The 18678-nt window shown below is 37.3% G+C and overlaps 1 protein-coding gene across 2 annotated transcripts in view; it reads left to right on the top strand.

Moving 5' to 3' along the window:
- FAM120A (family with sequence similarity 120A) overlaps positions 1 to 18678 on the top strand; it is a 41787-nt gene that overhangs the window by 3005 nt on the left and 20104 nt on the right. For both annotated transcript variants that reach the window (XM_026046068.1, XM_026046067.1), the window contains exons 2-9: positions 1991 to 2073; positions 10208 to 10336; positions 10791 to 10887; positions 11941 to 12038; positions 12338 to 12621; positions 13997 to 14084; positions 16208 to 16432; positions 17315 to 17489. In XM_026046068.1, coding sequence (XP_025901853.1) covers positions 1991 to 2073; positions 10208 to 10336; positions 10791 to 10887; positions 11941 to 12038; positions 12338 to 12621; positions 13997 to 14084; positions 16208 to 16432; positions 17315 to 17489 — 1179 coding nt within the window. The remainder of the gene's footprint in view (positions 1 to 1990; positions 2074 to 10207; positions 10337 to 10790; positions 10888 to 11940; positions 12039 to 12337; positions 12622 to 13996; positions 14085 to 16207; positions 16433 to 17314; positions 17490 to 18678) is intronic.

The raw sequence follows: 18678 nt of genomic DNA, 5'->3' as shown, positions 1-18678 counted from the left end.
ATTTTGTCTTGAATACTTCAAAATATTTTTTAAAACAATCTTTGGTAGGAAAACCAAGCAGTGTGTTGTATATAGAGTTGTAATTCTGTGAACCCTTTAGGAAGGCTTTAGGAATTGAAGCAGTGGCTTCAATTAGCATCTAATTGCTTTAAAAAAAAATCTAAAGCATACCCTGTAATAAGCCATTAAAAGGGAAGAAATCAATATACGTTGAGGTTTTTCAGCCAGGTCAAGAAATAGAGGTTGCTTATGTAACGTTGATCTCTTTCCCACTGTGACAGTGCTTTATAACGTGTTTAGTTATGTAGTCACACTCTGTTCTTCAGGAAAATTTTAGAAGGCTGTAAGGTAAATGTAGGCACCACTTGCTATTTGGACTGCAGAGGACACTGCTATACTTGAACATATTAAATATTAAAATTTAATATATACTGAAAATTGATGGAATTTCCAGACTGTCATATGCATATATTCGGGAGGATAGAATTAACTGTAATGACAGATGGAGCCCAAACAAGATTGAGGTTCTGGTGTAAGGGAGAGAAACTCTGACCATTTTAAAAGATAATCTGGAAATCTGCAGGAGTTATTGTTAGTTGCACACAAAGCTTTCCAGTGCTCTGGCTTTAATTGATTTTTCCAGACCTGTGTTATAAAAGCTGTATAATCCTACCTTAGTTAAATTTTATTGACTGAGATTAGTAATAGCATGGCTGCTACATAAAAAAGGCAGAATATCTTTTTGATATGAGTTTAGGATTTAGCTCTTGGTGAATAGAGACTATAATGCCTCCCTGCTGGAGGTCTCAGCAGCAGGGGAAGGGCTGTTTGGATCTAGAGAGCATCCAGTAGTCAGCAGGCAGTGGATGGCCTTCGTTTGCACATATTAAAGAATATTAAAAGGAAATTAATATATTTTAAAGGCAAAATGTTAAGAAAGTAACTGTTGTGGTTGTTTTAGCACTTTCATATTCTTTGTGAGTGGGTAAGAATTCAAGATGTCCAAACCGTAGAATGACCACAAAAAAAGCAGCTGCAACTACATTCCCAACAGTAGAACTATGTATTTCCTGCTAAATTGCCACTCTTGGAAACCAAATCCTGGAAGTATCCCTAACTTTTGTATTAGGAGCACAGTCAGACGTTCTGTCTAGCTTCTTGTAAAGTCTGGCTTCCGAGATACTGACCTCTATCTGTTGGTAATAAATTAGCTGTTTACTTGATTTATTCAGGTGTTTGAATATTTCTTCACTAATTTTTTTTTCTTGATTATGATGTGCTTTGAAAAGAAAAGATTAAGTAACCTTCCATTTGACACAAGTTGCTTGGTAGATGGAGCTACCATCTGTAGTCATGGAAATAACTAGATGGCTTTCTGATTGCTCTCAAAGATGCCAACCCAGCCTCTAACACAGACTCTTGCCCAGCCTGGGAGAGCAGCAGATGGGACTTCAGGAACTGGGAGGTTGCGAGTGTCAGCGGGAGCTGCCGGCATTCCTGAGGGCTGGATAAGCCGGCTGCGCAGGCTGCCGCTGCAGCGGAGCGCTGTGCAGAGGTGCCAGCGGTAGCTCTGGAGGGAATGGGTAGCCCTGTGTGTGCCACAGTGCAGGAAGGACTCCCAGCCTGGCTCTGGGAGCAGCACTGTGCCCTCCTCTACTGCTGCACCTGGATTATTATGTCCTGTTGAGGATGCCCTAACAGAGAGGCCGGGTTGAGGCCGGTGCCCTGCGTTGCCACTGCAGCTCTGGTGCTTCTTGCAGCAAGCTGGGTTTCACCGAGCGGTGCTGCTCAAACAGCAGGAGCTTCCCTTTTGTTTCCCAGCTTTCCAGTGAGGCTTTTGTGAAGTTCTGAATAGATATTTACAATTATTTTCTCTGCAGTGAGCTTATTTATTGTGAATTGAGAACTAACTGCAACTTTGCTTCGTGTAGAGTTGATATATAATGTTTTAAGGCGTGCTTTTAAAATAAAGTTCTGCATTGTATTCTAGGTAATCATATTCTACCTGATGAAGATTTGGCTTCCTTTCATTGGAGTTTACTTGGTCCAGAACATCCACTAGCTTCACTTAAGGTACAAACTTAATATAATTACTAACAGTTAAGCTAAAACCAATCATAACAGCACAGTGTAATAGGCTAATACTTGTCTACTTTTGCTCATGTGATGCAGAGCAAGAAAGAGATTATTCATACAGGCACAAGATAACCTGCAGCCCTTGTGGATGGAATTCACAGCCACTAAGCTAGGCTCTTGGTCTGTCACCCCCTGATGTCCCCTCTCCGTGTTGATTGCAGAGGATAGCTGGGGTGATTAGCCTTACTAGGCTAAACTTAGCTGTTGTGATCCTCCTAAGTGCCCTTCAGCTGCACGAGGAATACGCCAAACAGCTTCAGTGACTGGTTTTACTTTGAGAATATAGTCCCTTTTTTTAAGAGAATTTCTTTTTATTTGTCATGTTCTTAGTTAAAAATAATTAGCTGGATTGCTTTCTACTATGTTCCATTTTGTACTGATTTGAATTTGTGTGTAGTTCTTAGTGATCTGTACCTTTTAAATTGAAGAGCAAATAGAGAGTAGGTCACACAAGAAGGCTAATGTGGCCTTCAGCAGAATTTCTTTTTTTTTTCTCTTTGGAGAGGCAAGTAACTTCAGTTTACAGAATATCTGTTCTGTTGCTTAATCACACTTGCTTTGTGCATTTGCCAAATAGCTATAAAAGGGAAACAGGCCGCATTACAGACAGGGCTGGTAGTGCTGTAGTGCTACCTTTCCCTCAGTCTGTTGCAGTAGATATCTTTTTTTTTTTTCCCCTCCTCCTCCTTTCCCCTAAGGTAAGGGAATATTTTTTTTCCTTTTCCTTAAGGTGCACCACATAACAAATCAAACTGTTGACCTAAAATTAAAGTGTTTTATTGTTCCTTATTGTTGCTTGCACAATAAAGCTGCTGTTTTGTTGTAGCATCTATATAAAAAAAGTAATTTTTCCGTGCTTCTTTCAAACTAGTTGATAAACTGTCAGATGTTTGCAAAATGTTTCTGTGTTTAGGCTGTCAAGTTGAATAGTTTGTTTTATAGGCGCCTTGGAACAGGATTCCAGACACCTGTACTCTATGAAATCCCTTCTAAACATATACAGTGTATTTGATTAGAATGGGAATATGTTTGTCACTTTGCTTCTCCATTTACATTTTCATTAAAAGCAGCGATTGGGCTTTGCAGCCAGCACTGAGGAAATGATGTGTGTTTTCTGAGGGTGTAATTGTGCTTGGTCAGTCCCTCTTCAATTTATTTTGATCTTTTGACCAATATTAATCAGATTTGAAAGTGGTTTGGAATAGCACTTTCCCTATGGCTGTTACAAGCTCTGTGAAAACTGTTGCACTCTTATCAGTAAAAAAGACCCAAATTAGCACCCGTGCTGAGGAAGAAGGCAAGCAGAACGTGCAATTTGTTTCATTTCACAGCAGCTGGTTGGCCATTTGCTAAGTGCATAGCCCCAAATTAACTGCAGCACTTCTGTCTTAGAGCTGRTGCTGGTGTCAAAGAGAATGAAAGAAGCAGGGCTAAAGCAAAAAGAGCACAAGTCTACAGGAAACCAAGCTTCGTTAGTTGCTGTTCATAGAACAGCTTATTTTTTAGCCTCATTTTCAACTGTTCTCATGAGTTGAAAATATAACACGTTTCAATAGCTCATTAGCTTAATTTAGTTTCATTTGATGTGCTAGTGTATCAATGATGTCAGTACAACTGACTGTAGAGACCCTTTTTGTTAATTGCAGATGTGCAGAAAATGACATTCCTTGTAAATTTTGAGTGCTTAAAAAAAGTGCTTATATTAGCCATGAACGCGATAGCAAGAAGTAGTTTCTGAACAGTGATGTGTTTSAGGATTTCAAGCTGTGCCAACGGCTGGAATTGGGGGGTGGTTGCGGTTACAAATCGGGATGTGTTTCCTGGGCTTTACTTACCAGTTTTGTTTGGCTGCATCTATTTAAGGCTACAATTGGGAATTTTCCATACCCGAAAACCAAGGGTTCCACATCCACAGCTCATCCATCTTGCTTAGGATTTATAAGACTTTCTCATTGCATAAAGATTGAAAGATTTAAATCTTTCATATCTAAGACAGTGTGGTCTTGAGCTTCAAAGCTAATAGTGAAGCTCAGTTCCCAGCGGCCTGATTTGTTGCTTTTCAGCATTTTTGAGGTCTGTTAAGACAGGTAATATTATGTGATTTATTTCTGGTGTTCTTTTTTTGCCCTTTTTTATGATGTAGCAAAATAGTTGCTTTTCCCAGGATAGAAGCTTTGCTAGGTCACTAACCCAAAAGTGTGGCTTAAGGAAGAAATTTCCAGTCATCATACAGAGGGCAGTTTGGTGTGTCTGCTGTGCTTGGGTATCAACAGAGTGAGGTGGAAAAAAGCAAAAATAAATAACCTGTCCCTCTGTTGCAAAGAAGCAAATGAGGATGGATCATTCATGTAGGAACATCTGAGCAAACATCTGAGAGGAAGGGAAATGGAAATGAACTTAGCTGGCATGGCAGCATTTTAGATTCAATAGAAGACATGAAGAAAACCATCGTGTCAGCAAAACTGTGAAGTTCTATGGACAAATTTAGATGAAGAGATCTGACTTGCTGCAATGGAGAAAAAGAATGAAAAACTGCTGACATTACATGCTGTTCTGACTCAGGGTCTTATGTGTTTAAATGTCCTTGTGTAAGCAGGTAATGCATCTAATAAATGTGTAGACTGTGKGATTGTGTCCTGTTATTTGTTAGACTGTCTAGAGCAGAACTTGAAAAAGGACAGGGTTTATTCGTCCTTTTGAGAAAGAACTTCAACCCAAGATCTCATTTGGAAGCCTGGAATCGTATTACTTATTTGTGTTATTTTTTAACAGATCAGTGACAATAATTTGATTTGATTCCCACTATGGAAAGGTACACAAACAATCACCTTGTTACAGGAGCTTGAAGACCATATCAGAAAACCATTAGGCAAGGAGTTTCCAATCTCTGGAATGAGTTAGTGTCAAGGTGGGAGCACGTAGCATTGAACAAGTTCAAACTTTATACACCAGGAAAGGTGATMTTGGAAATAATACTAATGCAACTTTCTTCTTTTTTTTTTTTTTTTTTAAGAGAAGAATATGTAAGGAAACTGAGAGGATTGTTGTCTTCATTTGTGATAAACTATCTTAACATTTAAGATAACTGTGAAAGGATGAATGCATTGAGCTATCTTTGGCAAACGCCCGATATGCCTGTCTGCAATATACCACACCCGTGCTTACCTGGCAAAATTAGTTATTTAATCTCTGTCATTGTGTCATGTCAGTAGTGATGGATGCTGCCAAAAAGCCGTGGCAAAATCTGCAAGTTGGGCACCCTACCTGAGTTGCTCTGGGAAATTCTTATCCTTCTCCATTGACTTCAGGCAGCACATGCATTAGGGAGACCCAAAGGAATGTAGCTGCTTGGATAATGCTCTGCAGCTTAGATAACAGAAGTGATACTGATGATATATGTAAATTTTTCCTTTTATGAGTTATAATTAGGTAATTCAGGTTTGAAAAGACTTCAGAAAGTCATCTAGTCCAACCTCATACTTGACTCAGGTGGATGCTCAGATGAGTATCTGTTTTGAGTAGGCATGACAGTAAATGTGAGTCAACTTGTGTTGATTCTTTCTAGATGTGACAAGTTTATTTCGTCAAAACCAAGACAATCTTGTAGCTTCGGGGCTTGTAAGGTTGCTTTTTTGCCTTGCTTTTTGACAAATATCCCTGTAGAATTAATTTCTGTTCCCCACTTAATCTTTACAGAGTGCACTGTTAGGTCACTTTTGGTTTTTCAAGTTTTCCTTTTACAACTAGAGAAGAAACTATCCAATTTTCGATGTCACGTGGTTCCTAACCTGATGACCTCAAAGTGTGTGGTCCACCTCCATGTTCACCTTTTCAGAATGCACTTTCCCTGGTGCTCATTCTCTGAAATTCTTTTGTGGAAGAGGAGAAAAAGAAACGGCTTCTAGGAAGAAATCTCTTTTGATGAGAAATTAGTGAAGTAAGATGCTCATTTTGTTTGGAAACACTGCGAGTGCAACTAAGAGCAAGACTGAACCTTGAGCAGATTTTCTATAACTCCTGCTTCATTTTGTTTTCATACATAACCTTTAATGAACATTTAATGAAGACTAGCTATATTTTTGATGCAGAAAAGTAGATCTTATTTATTTGCTTTTCTTTTTTGACTACTGTGTAGGTAATGACATTTTTAGTTTTGTGGAGGTTATCACAGATGGACTTAGATGTCTTTTAAAACAGARTAAAAGAAAGAAAACTTAAATACCTGGAATGTCTCTGGATCCGCAGTACGTACTTTCAAAAGGTCTCATTTTGAGCATGCGTTATCTTTTATTGCAGATTGGAGCAAAATCTATTTGTGAATAAATGTTGTGAGAGCTAAATTCACCCCAATTTTCTATATTCAGTATACATAATAGTGAATAATTAAAATTTAATAATCTGAAAATGAAAATTATCATGCCTGACTGACTATAGTGTAGCCATGCTGAATATGCTAAACTGAACTAAAATGTGGAGTTGATTTCTGGTGAAGAATGTCCAGATATAGAATGAATATTCTGACATTTTTAAAAAGTAGACTTTAAAAACAGTGAATTATTATCAATGGAAATCTAGGCAAAATATCTGTGTGCTAGATCTTAAGAAGGCAGTCTTAAGAAATTAGGTAATGAATGGATGAAATACAGGTTGGGAAAAATAATTATWTATAGTAAATTGCAGATAAAAAGAGTTTGTGTTGCAGCCCTTTTTTAAAGCTGCAAGGTCTACCTAATGAAGTACTAATTGAAATTGTGCATAAACATTTCTGATAATGCTAAATTGCAGTATTTTCTGTGAAAGTATGGGATCTCTGTTGAGAATCCTAATATAACTAGGTGGGTCTGATGTAAGTGATTGTTTCATCCCACTTTTTTTGGTATATAGGCTATAGACAATATAGACAAAATACAGGCAGTAATTATGATCTCTTAAATCTTGATTCACTGAACTTTGCAAACATGCAGCCTAGTGAAAATCCAGCTGTGCATCAAGCTAGCAATGGAAGACTCCAGAATTGCACGAAGGTTCCCAGCAGCAGTTTTAGAAAGTCCTCAGGCATTCTCTAAAATATAGGACATGTGCGTATCTTTAAACAGGAAAACCCAGTAATTCCATTAGATCAATAATTTGGAACAAGAGAAGGTTACTGAAAACTAGAACGCCGATGATGTAGATAACCATCATTGTAGCTATTAAGCCTCCTAGAAGATTCTTGAAATATCTTTCCAAACTATCAGATCAGATTTGATGATCTTTAAAACCTCACAACAGGTAGTACGCTATAAAAAATAGCATGCAAAGTAGGTTTTCCAAGCAAGCTTCATTTTCTCTTAGTCTGGAAAAAAGGCAGGTTTCGGTAGTTATACATCTGTAATGTATAAGTAATGAGTTGTATTTAAGTTCTTCAGTTTAAACTTTTCCACCAAATAGTTCCGATTAATATCTCTTCTCTTGGAAGAGCAAAAAAGAGTAGCAGTACCCTACAGAATTGGTTTAGAAGGAGGATTAAAGCCTTAACTGAATGAAACATTTAAGGATTTTTTTTCTTAATATCATTGCTTAATGCTTGGCAAAAAGTAAATTGGACAAAAAAAAATCTTTTTCCACATTTTCAGTATGTGAAAATTGTAACAATTTGTTATTGAAAAGAAAAAAAATACTACTTCTGCAGTGACCAGGAGCAGTAATTCTGAGGCAGAAAGGAAAGGGAGGATCAGCGCTTAGGAGGACTTGATACATTTGGGATAATCTGACAACATGCAAAATAAAGAGAAGCTACAGAGTAGCAAGGGTGTATGTGAATTTCCTTTCCTGTCAGTTTCCAAAGGAAGTGGCCACGCTGAATGGTGATAAATTGCATAGGAATTCATACTAGGGATCCATATACGTGCACCATGTAATGAAGTAAAGGGTTTTTTGTTCAGCAGAAATCCTTTAGATGAGAGAAACGTACTGTGTTTCTCCTGTTTCTCAGAAGATGATTTGGATATTAAATTCAAGTAGACAGCAAAATAAAAGTATTGCCCAATTTAGGAGTTTGTTTTAGGAGTCTGTTTTAAGCTTCTCTGTTTTTATATTGTGATTGTTGGCTCTGGAATAAAGTCTGAGTGGAAAGCTCTGTGTAGTTTATCAGATTTCTCCACCTTATTCAATTGAAAGATATCATGTAGTGTTTTTGAGATTTCTATTGAGTTTGGATGGTGGAATCCTCTCTGTAATTATGTCCTATTGGACTTTTCCTGCAGTATCTTAATCAAATGGATCGTTGAGGAAGCATGTGAAAGGCAGAGGGAGTTGGGGTGGTTAAGGACCTCAAGTCTTAGCTGTTGAGGTGCCTTACGAAGCAGAGAGTGAAGCCTGGCCTGGGGAAGAGACGACAGTTGTGTAAACAGTGAAGGAGAAGRTTGGTACTGGCCAGGACAGAGCAACACAGCTTGCTTAATGAAAATACTGTGTGCTTATCTATGTCAAAATAAGCCTGGTTGGAGGCCCCTTTTTCTTTGCGTAAGCAATTTGTGCAGGGAAGAGAGAAAACAGTAGAGAATGGACTGCGGTCCACCAGGTCTTTTCATCTGGCAGCACTCTGCAATACCTGGTAATTTTGTAGTGGTCCTTGATGCCTGCTCGACCTAAAGTTCCCGTTGTACTTATAGGACCACATAGTCCGTGTAAGAGCAGCGATTTCCAGAATTGTGTGCAAAGTGGTGTTTGCTCAGTGTATTTTCACTAGACCCGTCAATAGGAGCTTTGGGATATGGAAGGTTAAAGTTTCCAGGATGATCCAGTTCCTTTCCTTTTCTGCACGTGGCCAAAGAAGAATCTGTAACTTCTCTTGTGCGGGAGAGAAACCGTCTCTACAGTCTTTGGTATCACTGAACTGCAGGAACTTCATCCATAGGGAACCTTGGGAACTCATCCCACAAAGTCCTTCCTGTTCATTCTTACTGCATAGAGAGATCTTTTGTTCCAGAGTCCAAGAGATTCTTATCTTCTCAAACCCGTGACCTGAATCAGTGACCAGTGAATCAATGGGATTCATTTTTTCATAAGAAGGGCTTGAGTAGAAATGTATTGTGGACTCACTTGTAGAGAAAAATCTGTGCTCTGTTTGGACTCAAGTCATATACTTGAGGGAAATGTAACATTGAAGCATGTGTTTCTCATCTGTAGAAAATGCTTAATATATGAGGCTGGGCTTGTCTTAAAGTGGATGTTACCACATCAAGTGTTTTAATACCAAAATTTTGAAACATTATTAATAAACTTGTGTTCTGAAAAGCTTGAGATGTGTCTGCAAACAGAGTGAGTGGGTATTTATATGCCTGTGTTGACACTGAAATGCTTGAAAAGGAATGAAACTACATTTGTATCCCAGGTGGAATAACAGCAGCAAGCGAAGATCCGTACATTCTTCCTTGTCTCTGCATATAAAAGTCTTTTCTTGCCTACAGTATGTTAGATGTTGTGTGAAGCTGTATATATCTRTTTTATTGCAAGTTATATAGAATGCACAAAATTTGAAAATACCTTCAAGTAACATTTTTGGGATAGATTTCTATGTACTTTTGAAAACAAATACCCTGACAGGTTCTTGTCTGTTCCGTTTCCTGCACATATAGARATCTTCCTATTGCCAGTGACTTACTTCCAGAAATTCTGATGTGCCATTGCACTCAGAATATAAATTCTACCAAAATYGAAACTTTGGACATTTTTAGTGTATCTGTAAAATATCTGCTTTAGATCCAGATTTATATTTCAGCAACAAGATGCAATTAAAAAGCTGTAAAATAGTGTTGTGAACTTTGTTGTTTATTTGAAACTTAATCAACAAATATTTCCAGAGAGGTTTCGTGTAAACTGTAAGTGAAAAGTACATCAGATATTGTTTGAAAGTTGGGTCTTCAAAACAAAGTGGGAAAACTCCAAAATATGTAGACAGTAAATCTGACAGTCATGGAATTCGTTGAACATGTTTTCAGCAAATAGATGTGTTAACCCTTTACTGCATAACTAAAGTACCTTGGGCTACCGTGTTATTTTGTATTAACCTCTATGCTTTTTTGCATAGGTACGTGCTCACCAGTTAGTTTTACCRCCTTGTGATGTAGTGATCAAAGCCGTAGCTGACTATGTCCGTAATATTCAGGACACCACTGATTTGGATGCCATAGCAAAGGATGTTTTCCAACATTCACAGGTAAAATAAAAGATAATGTGAAGGTCTTTTGGTTTGTATAAGAAAATGGGCTTGAAGATTTGGATTAAATAAAAATAAGGGGTTTTAACTATTGGCAAATGTCTTGAGTGCCCTAATTTAATTTCCTACACTTTTGGAAGGTAAAGTTGTTATTTTTTGCTTGATGCTCTAAAGTTAATTTCATGATAACCAAAAGAATTTTGTTGTTTGTGTACTGTTGTTGTGAGTCTATGATATGTGAAGATATCATTTTCAAACTTTATCTTTGCAGGGTTTGCCAAAGTATTGTGATATCTGTGATGGAAGGAAGTCACAGTACTGTTGGGCCCTTAGGCTTTAGTATTGTATGTGATAGGGTGCAAGGTTCTGTGTTACCATAGTGTGCTGACCTATAGATGACAGGCTCGGATTTGCTCATGAAAGAGATTTTTTTTTTTGTTGTTTTCTATTTTAGTCTAGAACAGATGACAAAGTTACTCGATTTAAGAGAGCAGTTGCTTATTACTCAGCAACGAATAAGCCTATGCCATTTCATCCACCACATTACCTAGGTACGTATGGAACATGTTCATTTTAACTAAAAGCTGTTATCAGCAGATTTGTTTTTTAAATGCTTATATTTAATGGCAATTTTCATTAACATTTGTTTTGAAAGACAAAATATCCTTAGGTTTCAGGCAGAGGTTGTGTTTATTCCCTGCAATGAGAGTAACAATCTGACCTGATTTTAATCTTAGCTATTGCTGATTCCATTCCAGCATTAGGGCAGTTAGGAGGGTAATGCAGTAAACAGGCAAAATCTGGTCGCTGGTTCCAGTCATAAAGACAGCTTCTATTTCTTTTCCATAAAACATATTTCCTGTTTGTGACTGAACTTTGCTGATATACCTTAGAAATCATTTTATAGTGATTGATTCTTTGGTGCTGTAATACAGTTGCTTAAATTGCAATCCAAAATTATATTGGATTATTGGCAGTAAAGATTATTCTCATGGTTAACTCCCCGYATAACCACCTGATCACCTACAACATATCTCATTTTTAAACATGTTTTAAATACAATTTTCCCTGCAAATTGGTTCTAGTCAAATTTGCTAAGAGTTTCAGTCACCATACTGGTCTATTAGTGTCGATAGTTTTCCTCCTTTATTTATATTTTTACATTCAAAGAGCTATATGAAAGAGCATTAGGGCTCCACTAAGTCTAGTATTTGTATGATAAAAACTGTCAGCATTAAGTCATCTGTCTTTTTGGCCAACTTCTTGTTTAGGACCACTCTTGGACTTTTTCCCCATTAAGCTTCCTGTGATTCCCATAGAAATAGGCATAGTGAGAGATACAAACAATTGAGTGAAGGTAAAACAAGTAAAATAGACTTTACGTGTTAGAGAGGAAATGTACTTTTTAAGAGGTAAAGGGGGGAAAAAAAAAGACCTGTTTTAGGCTTAATAGAAAATAGTAATGTTAACAGAACAAGAAAAATAAACTATAGAGATAAAAAGGAGAAAGGTAAAAATTTTGTCAAATACATTCACAAAAACGTTCATTATTTATTTTTTCTTCCTGTGTATTATTTTCCCCTCTTCTGCTTGCAATAAAACAGCCAGACCAAATCAGTTTGGAATGCCTGGTATAGTGCCACCATATGTTCCTTCTCAGATGCTTAACATTCCACAGACCTCACTACAAGCAAAACCTGTGGTAAGTGCAGCCTTCTGCTCTCTCAGGCTAAGTGTAAGAAATAAATTATGCCAGCTGAATTAAAATCAGGGTGGGAGTGTATAACTCGCCTTTCAGCCCRGGTGTTTGCTCTAAATTTTAACATTGGAACTATAATGATGCTGCAGACCCTAGGAAAAGCATTTTTGTGAATGTTCAAGAAGGCTGAGGTCTAATTGCTTACCTTTGAAAAATGCTACTTAGTTGAACAACACACGCTGTTTTAAAAGAAAAGTCTTTTTTTTTTTAACCTCTGCTTAAGAAAAACTACTTTATTCTAGGCCCAGCAGATGTCCAGTCAGGGTGGTGCCCAAGGTCAGGGTCCATACCCATATAATCTCTCTGAGCCAGCCATCACCTTGGAAACAGGTGGAAAAAGTCTTTCTGAGCAGAACAACTACAGTAACATTCCTCACGAAGGAAAACACACACCGTTGTATGAGCGATCTTCTCCCATAAACCCAGCTCAGAGTGGGAGCCCTAATCATGTGGATTCAACCTATTTTCCTGCCTCTTCTACATCTTCCTCCTCCGACAACGATGAAGGCAATGGAGGTGCAGTGAAGTAAGTTTTCCCATGAAAGTATTCTTTTGGCTTATATTTGTTTTCAAAATTCTTTGTCAGAATCCTGGAAGTTAAGAAATTTACATGTTAGTGATATGAGAGACTTTCAGGTCACTCTGCAAACACATCTGTACACTCTAGTGCTCTTGTTCTTTATAAAACACCAAAACTAAACAAGTCTGGATTTTTTTGTTTGCTCTCCATTCCARTTCTGTGCTAACAGCTTATTAAAACAAGGAAAGAATCAGTGAGCTTTTGGTAAATGTTGTAAAACCTTATATTACTTCATATAAAATGGTCTTACTCCACTTTAGAATTCATTAAAAATTCAGTGGCCAAAAATACAAAATATTTCTGACTTTATGATTTTTATACTTCTAGAATTTTGGGATAATGTGATTTTGCAGTGAGACCTGAATGTCARATACAAAATTTAAGGCAGTGACTGAAGAGCTTTCCTTGACAGACTGTGTGGAGCTAAGCGGCAATGAAAATGCTCTTCCCTATTCATGTGCCTGTTTAGTGCTGAAGTATTCCTGATCATCTAGATCAGATATCCATCTTTAGCAACAAAGTTGTGCAGACTTTCAYTTGATTGCTACTTACTGACCTACAAAGAGGAAATTTGAGCAGAGGCTGTTTGTATTTACTTTTGTCTTGTTAGTCGTAGTAGCTTACCATGTGAGAACCAAAGCCCGTGGCTTTAGAAAGTCTACAAAACATTCTCCTGAATGGTTGAGCCTTTGTATCTTAATAYGTATTTCTATGTGTTTTTCAATTCTTAGTGTATCTGCAACTATGAAATATGTATTAGACTTGGCTTTTCTGATGTAGTCTTTTTGCATTAAATGTATTAATGTGTTTTGCTTAAAAAAAAGAACAAATAAGTTTGCATAGTTGCCATAGAGTGCAGAACTGGATACTTAGCTGTTTTGGACAAAACGATGTAACATATTATTTTCAGAATTTTTCATAGTCTTGTGTCTGTATTTTATGCAGAAAGTTTAGAATGAATTTAGCACTAAAGTCCAGACAATATTATTTATATCACTCTTGGTTGAATTGATCTTCTGACTGGGGGAATTTACTTGGCATAATGTAGAATATTTAAAGTTCAATCATGAATTCTTCCTGTTTGAATATTTATTGTAAGAGTTTCTGTATGTCTTTTAAATATAATCCAAATAATGACATAGTATAAATGAAAAAAATGTAGTTGAAGTGTCTTCTGGACTTCAAATTTCTAAAACATAGGACCTCTGAAAATTATAGTTGTCTCTGGTTGATATGCCCTTTGTGACTGTTAGTGGAACAATTGCATTATATCTTAACCATTGCATTAATGCTGTTTTTTTTCCTTTGTGTTGTCATTCAGCCATGTCAGTGGGAACAAAATAGGCTGGGAAAAAACAGGAACCCAGTCAGAAAGTCAAACACGTGGAGACCTGGGTGACCAAACAAAGGTAATTTAAGTTTCAAACATCGCAATTTATTATTTTGTATCAAAGTTCAATGACAAGCCTCTGAGTATAACTTTCAGAATTAATCTGTAGAATTTGGAGTAAATTTTTGTAAATTCTTTTGTGAATTACAAAGCAATGGCTTTAAAATACAGTAAGAAGAAGAAATATTATATATATAAAAAGAAAAATAGCCAGTGTTAGAAAATATTAGATGCAAAATAACAGAAACAAACCCATAGACTTGTTTAGTTTTTACAGCGGTATCCTTCTTGAATATTGCTACCCTTTTTAAAGTACTCTCCCACTCTGATTTTAGTAAAGAGAACAGCAAACTCAATTGAACAAACACAGGATCCAGCCCCTGCACCCTGCAGTGGAGTGAGAGCACCTCTAACACACTTTTTAAAATTAGTCACAGAGGCAGTTAGAGGTGGGTAGTTGCTTTCAACTGTGTGTATTAAAACTYAGCAAAGGAGTAAAAGTGCATTACAACTGCCTGGTATGAATTACACATAATGCATCTTAAGGTAGCTCTGTGGTACCAATTAGCATGTACTGGGCTTTACTGAGGCTGGGATGACTGAGCCCTTGCTAAAGACTTAACATTATCCTATTAGATTTCTTCTGGTTAAAAAAAAAATAATATCATTTTCAAATTAAGAGCTGGAGGGCTCATATTCCATGGTTCTGCAGTGTTTCAGCAAGAATGTTCAAAGCATTTACCCTTGGTATCTCTGTATCTCTGCGATAGCTGTACACAAACTATTCAATCTGTCATTAAATTAGAGCCATTCAGTTGTGAGGTGCTTGTGCTGCAGGAAAAGAGAGGAATGTTTTCCCTGTACCTTTGGCATAGAAATTCCAGTAAACTTTGGCACTTGGCTCTGTGCTTAAAATATCAAGCTGATGATTTCATCCATCAGTGCTCTTATTTTTGCAGGCACCACCCTGTGTGATAACTGTGTCTGCCTGTGGCTTAGCCAGGATGCCTGAGACACTAACGTGACCCATAGTGTTGCTTTTTGTCCCTGCTAGGGGACATGCAGGAACCCTGGTGCATCGCCCCGTGGGGGGCCTTGAATGCGCACGGGCCTTGTGAGAAGGGGAAGGGAATGGGTGGAAGAGCAGGAGCAGGTGGGAGGAAGGGGATGGGAATGGGTGGAACAGCAGCAGGGGCAGGCAGCGCTGCAGCCTTTGGGCTCCTGCCCTCAGCTGGGTGGCTGATGGCTGGGCTGGAGTCCCCCTGTCCGTCTGTGTGGGCACAGTTGGAGCTGTATAAGCAGTGCCTAGACTTTGAAATGGTTTTTATGCATGCAGCCCAGCAGAAGTGCATCCAATTTAACGTGTAAATGCTTTGAGTTTTACTCGCCTGTTTTTTTAATAGCAAACTGCTGCTTCAGCTTTCAGTGGCAAGAGAAGATAGCAGTATCTGTTAAGCATGGCAGAGGGAATTGTGAGTACAGTTTTGTAGATGAACTTCCTGTGGAGCTATAAATAAAATCATTTTTAAAATGTTTATACTTCAGTTTTTCTTAATTTTCTTATATCAATTGCTCTAAATTTTCTGAAGATTTTCATTTTGGAATGAGATACGTGAATTTCTGAGGCATTTTACATGGTCAGAATCTAGCTTCACCAACAGGTAGCACCAGTGTTCATATTCATTTTTCTTTGATTTAGATGTCAAAAATCTTTGAGTGTGGTTGTCTCACAGTGTGGTCGCTGTGTGATATGACTAAGGCACGCTCGCCTCATTTGGGCAGATGAATAATGCTAAAATTTACTTGTAACTATGGCAATTCCTCAGCTTTAAYAGGCTCAAAAGAAGCTGGGTAGTGCAAACGGATATTATATTGCTGCAGTTGAGTATTTTACTCTCTTCAGTCCCTTTTTTTTTCCACTAATTGCCTTTTGCTACCAAACAAAGGAAAAGGGCCTTCAGGAAGTTATCAGTCTTCAAAATCGTTTGGAAGACTTTGGATAATTCCTTTTACATATTGACACAACATGAAGTGATTGTTRCTTTCAGTGAGTGAAGGAAATCTCTTCTCTCTGTTGGTTAATCTTCTGGTGTGTTTCTATACACATTAAAAAGCACTTTTCTTTTGTATATTCTGTTACAGGCAGAAGGTTCCTCTAGTGCTTCTTCAGGAAGTCAGGCAGCTGATGTCAAAGGGAATCAAGCCAGTAATCCACAAATCCCATGCCTGTTGTCAATGCCCACCAGAAATCACATGGATATTACTACCCCTCCATTACCTCCTGTAGCACCTGAAGTATTACGAGTTGCAGAACACAGGCACAAGAAGGGGTTAATGTATCCCTACATCTTTCATGTCCTAACCAAGGTATGAAATTTTAAATTATACAAAACAGTGATTCTGTAAAGATAATTGCACTTAAATCTCTGGCTAACCCCATCATGATTTTGCATCTTTTTTGTTGCCTTGAGTTTTGGTCTTTTTTTCAGTGTTGCTAATGATTTTAATTTCTCCATGTTGTCTAACCACTGTGATTATTAATTGCTGCATTGTTCCAGTAAATGAGAGGGGACTTTTAGAGATACTTACAGAATTACTCGTTTTTTCCTAAATACTTTATTTAATATTTTCATATACCTGCATGTGTGTGTGTCTGCATACATCTAAATGTACACACCTGTATACAGACATATATACAGATGTGTGTGTGTATACACACAGCAGCTCCCACTTGTTTTTGCCAGTTCTACTCATAATCTTATATTTTATACCGAGTCCACCAATACTGTTTCAAATCATTACGCTTAGAAACTACACCGGTGTTTTTTAGAAAGGGTGAGTGTTCTTTTGAAATCTACATCAGCTTTTAGCAGTTGTTCTTGAAGTGTGCTTTGAATATCTGKTAATTCTATAAGCAGATTACTGTATTTTCATATGTACTTTTTCACTGTGRAAATTATCAAGATTTGAAGGTAAGCCTCACCTGCAGATAATCCTGCCACAAAGAGGCATGTGGTGGAGAGGAGAAATTGCGGAGCGGCAGGGATAATCAGAGACTGGAGACTTGTTGGGGGAAAACAAGTTGATCGTAGGGTAATCCTCCTCTAGTGGTACTTCCACGTGCCTGAAATCCACATTGCTGCTGAATCATGTTTTTCTGAACTGGATGAGATTAATTTTAGTGTGGATATCTAAACATTTTCTGTTCACTGTAACGCATCATATGTTTCTGCTTTCTTTCATGTAAAGGGTGAAATCAAAATTGCAGTTTCTATAGAAGATGAAGCCAACAAAGACCTGCCTCCTGCTGCTCTGCTTTATAGGCCAGTTCGTCAGTATGTTTACGGAGTCCTGTTTAGTTTGGCAGAAAGCAGAAAGAAAACTGAAAGACTTGCTTTTAGAAAGAACAGACTTCCACCAGAATGTATGTACTCCAGAATCTATTCTTCTTTCTCCTCCCTTTGCTATGTTTGTATATCAATTTGTACCATGATTTGAATAAGAATAGTTACTAAGGCTTCATGAATGTAGCTAAAGCGGGAGTAATTTATGAGTTCTGCCATCCGATGGATTATAGAAAAAGATATTTTAGTTCATAATTTTACTTTCTATAGTAGTTAACAGCTAGAAATGGTACCATTTGTAAGCAAGTTCTGAAGTTTGCTTTTTAAAATGTATATTCAAGCTACTATTGGGCTTGTACAAAGTAGTGACTTTTTTGATCATAATTTTGAAAGTATATTAAGAGCTTGATTATAGGAAACATCTATTCCATGTTCATACGTGCAGACATGCATACAATTTTTTCAAAATGTTGAATGCCCCTAACTTTCTCTTTACTATGACTGATGTACTTTAGTGTTCACTTTTAGTGAAGCCTCCTTGGAGTATCTTTCAAGTATTTACATATAAAAAAAACCCACCCATATAATGTGTAAAATTCAGGTGTGATGCCTCAGGTAAAGGCAGGCTAAACTCTTGCAGACAGACATGTCACAAGATCTTTTTRTTAATTCACAGGAATTAACATGACTGTTAATCTTGATGTTGATCTGGAAGTTGGCTTTTTAAGTTTTCTGCTCCAGGAATTACTCATGTCAGAAAATTTGGTCTCTTGATGTTGTGAAGTATTTTCTTTTCTCTTTTTTTAATATGAAATGCATAAAAGAAATGATTGAACTTTACACTAGCATCTTAGAAAGGTTACAGTAAAGCTAAAGTAATAAATGGATGGCAGCAGCTGGAAAGTATATACAGAAGTCTGCTGTCAGTAGACTCTATTCAAGAAGCAGGTGCTTAGAATGTTTGAAAKCATCATTCAAATCCTCATGTAAGTGTAAAAATATGAATCATCGGTTCTAAATTTCATTTTCATTCTCTTCCTTTTCATTTTTAATTGTGAAAGGTGTTTTTTGTATCTTCCTATGGAAGGTATAGCTGTTCAACAGTGTTGAAAAAGCTGTTTATATTTGTATTTTCTTGTGAGGAATTAAAATTTGCCATGCTTGAAATATGGCTCTAGAGTGCAAATATAACCCTTTTAACTGACTGTGTATAATACTATTTCAGGATAGAAGATTCAGGATTGAAATAGTAAAGTTACATCCCATATT

The sequence above is a fragment of the Nothoprocta perdicaria genome, unplaced genomic scaffold (assembly GCF_003342845.1).
Source record: "Nothoprocta perdicaria isolate Ctin4 unplaced genomic scaffold, notPer1 scaffold_42, whole genome shotgun sequence".
NCBI classification, from domain to species: domain Eukaryota; kingdom Metazoa; phylum Chordata; class Aves; order Tinamiformes; family Tinamidae; genus Nothoprocta; species Nothoprocta perdicaria.
The sequence above is the reverse complement of the archived record's forward strand: the minus strand, read 5'-3'. Positions and strand labels throughout refer to the sequence as shown.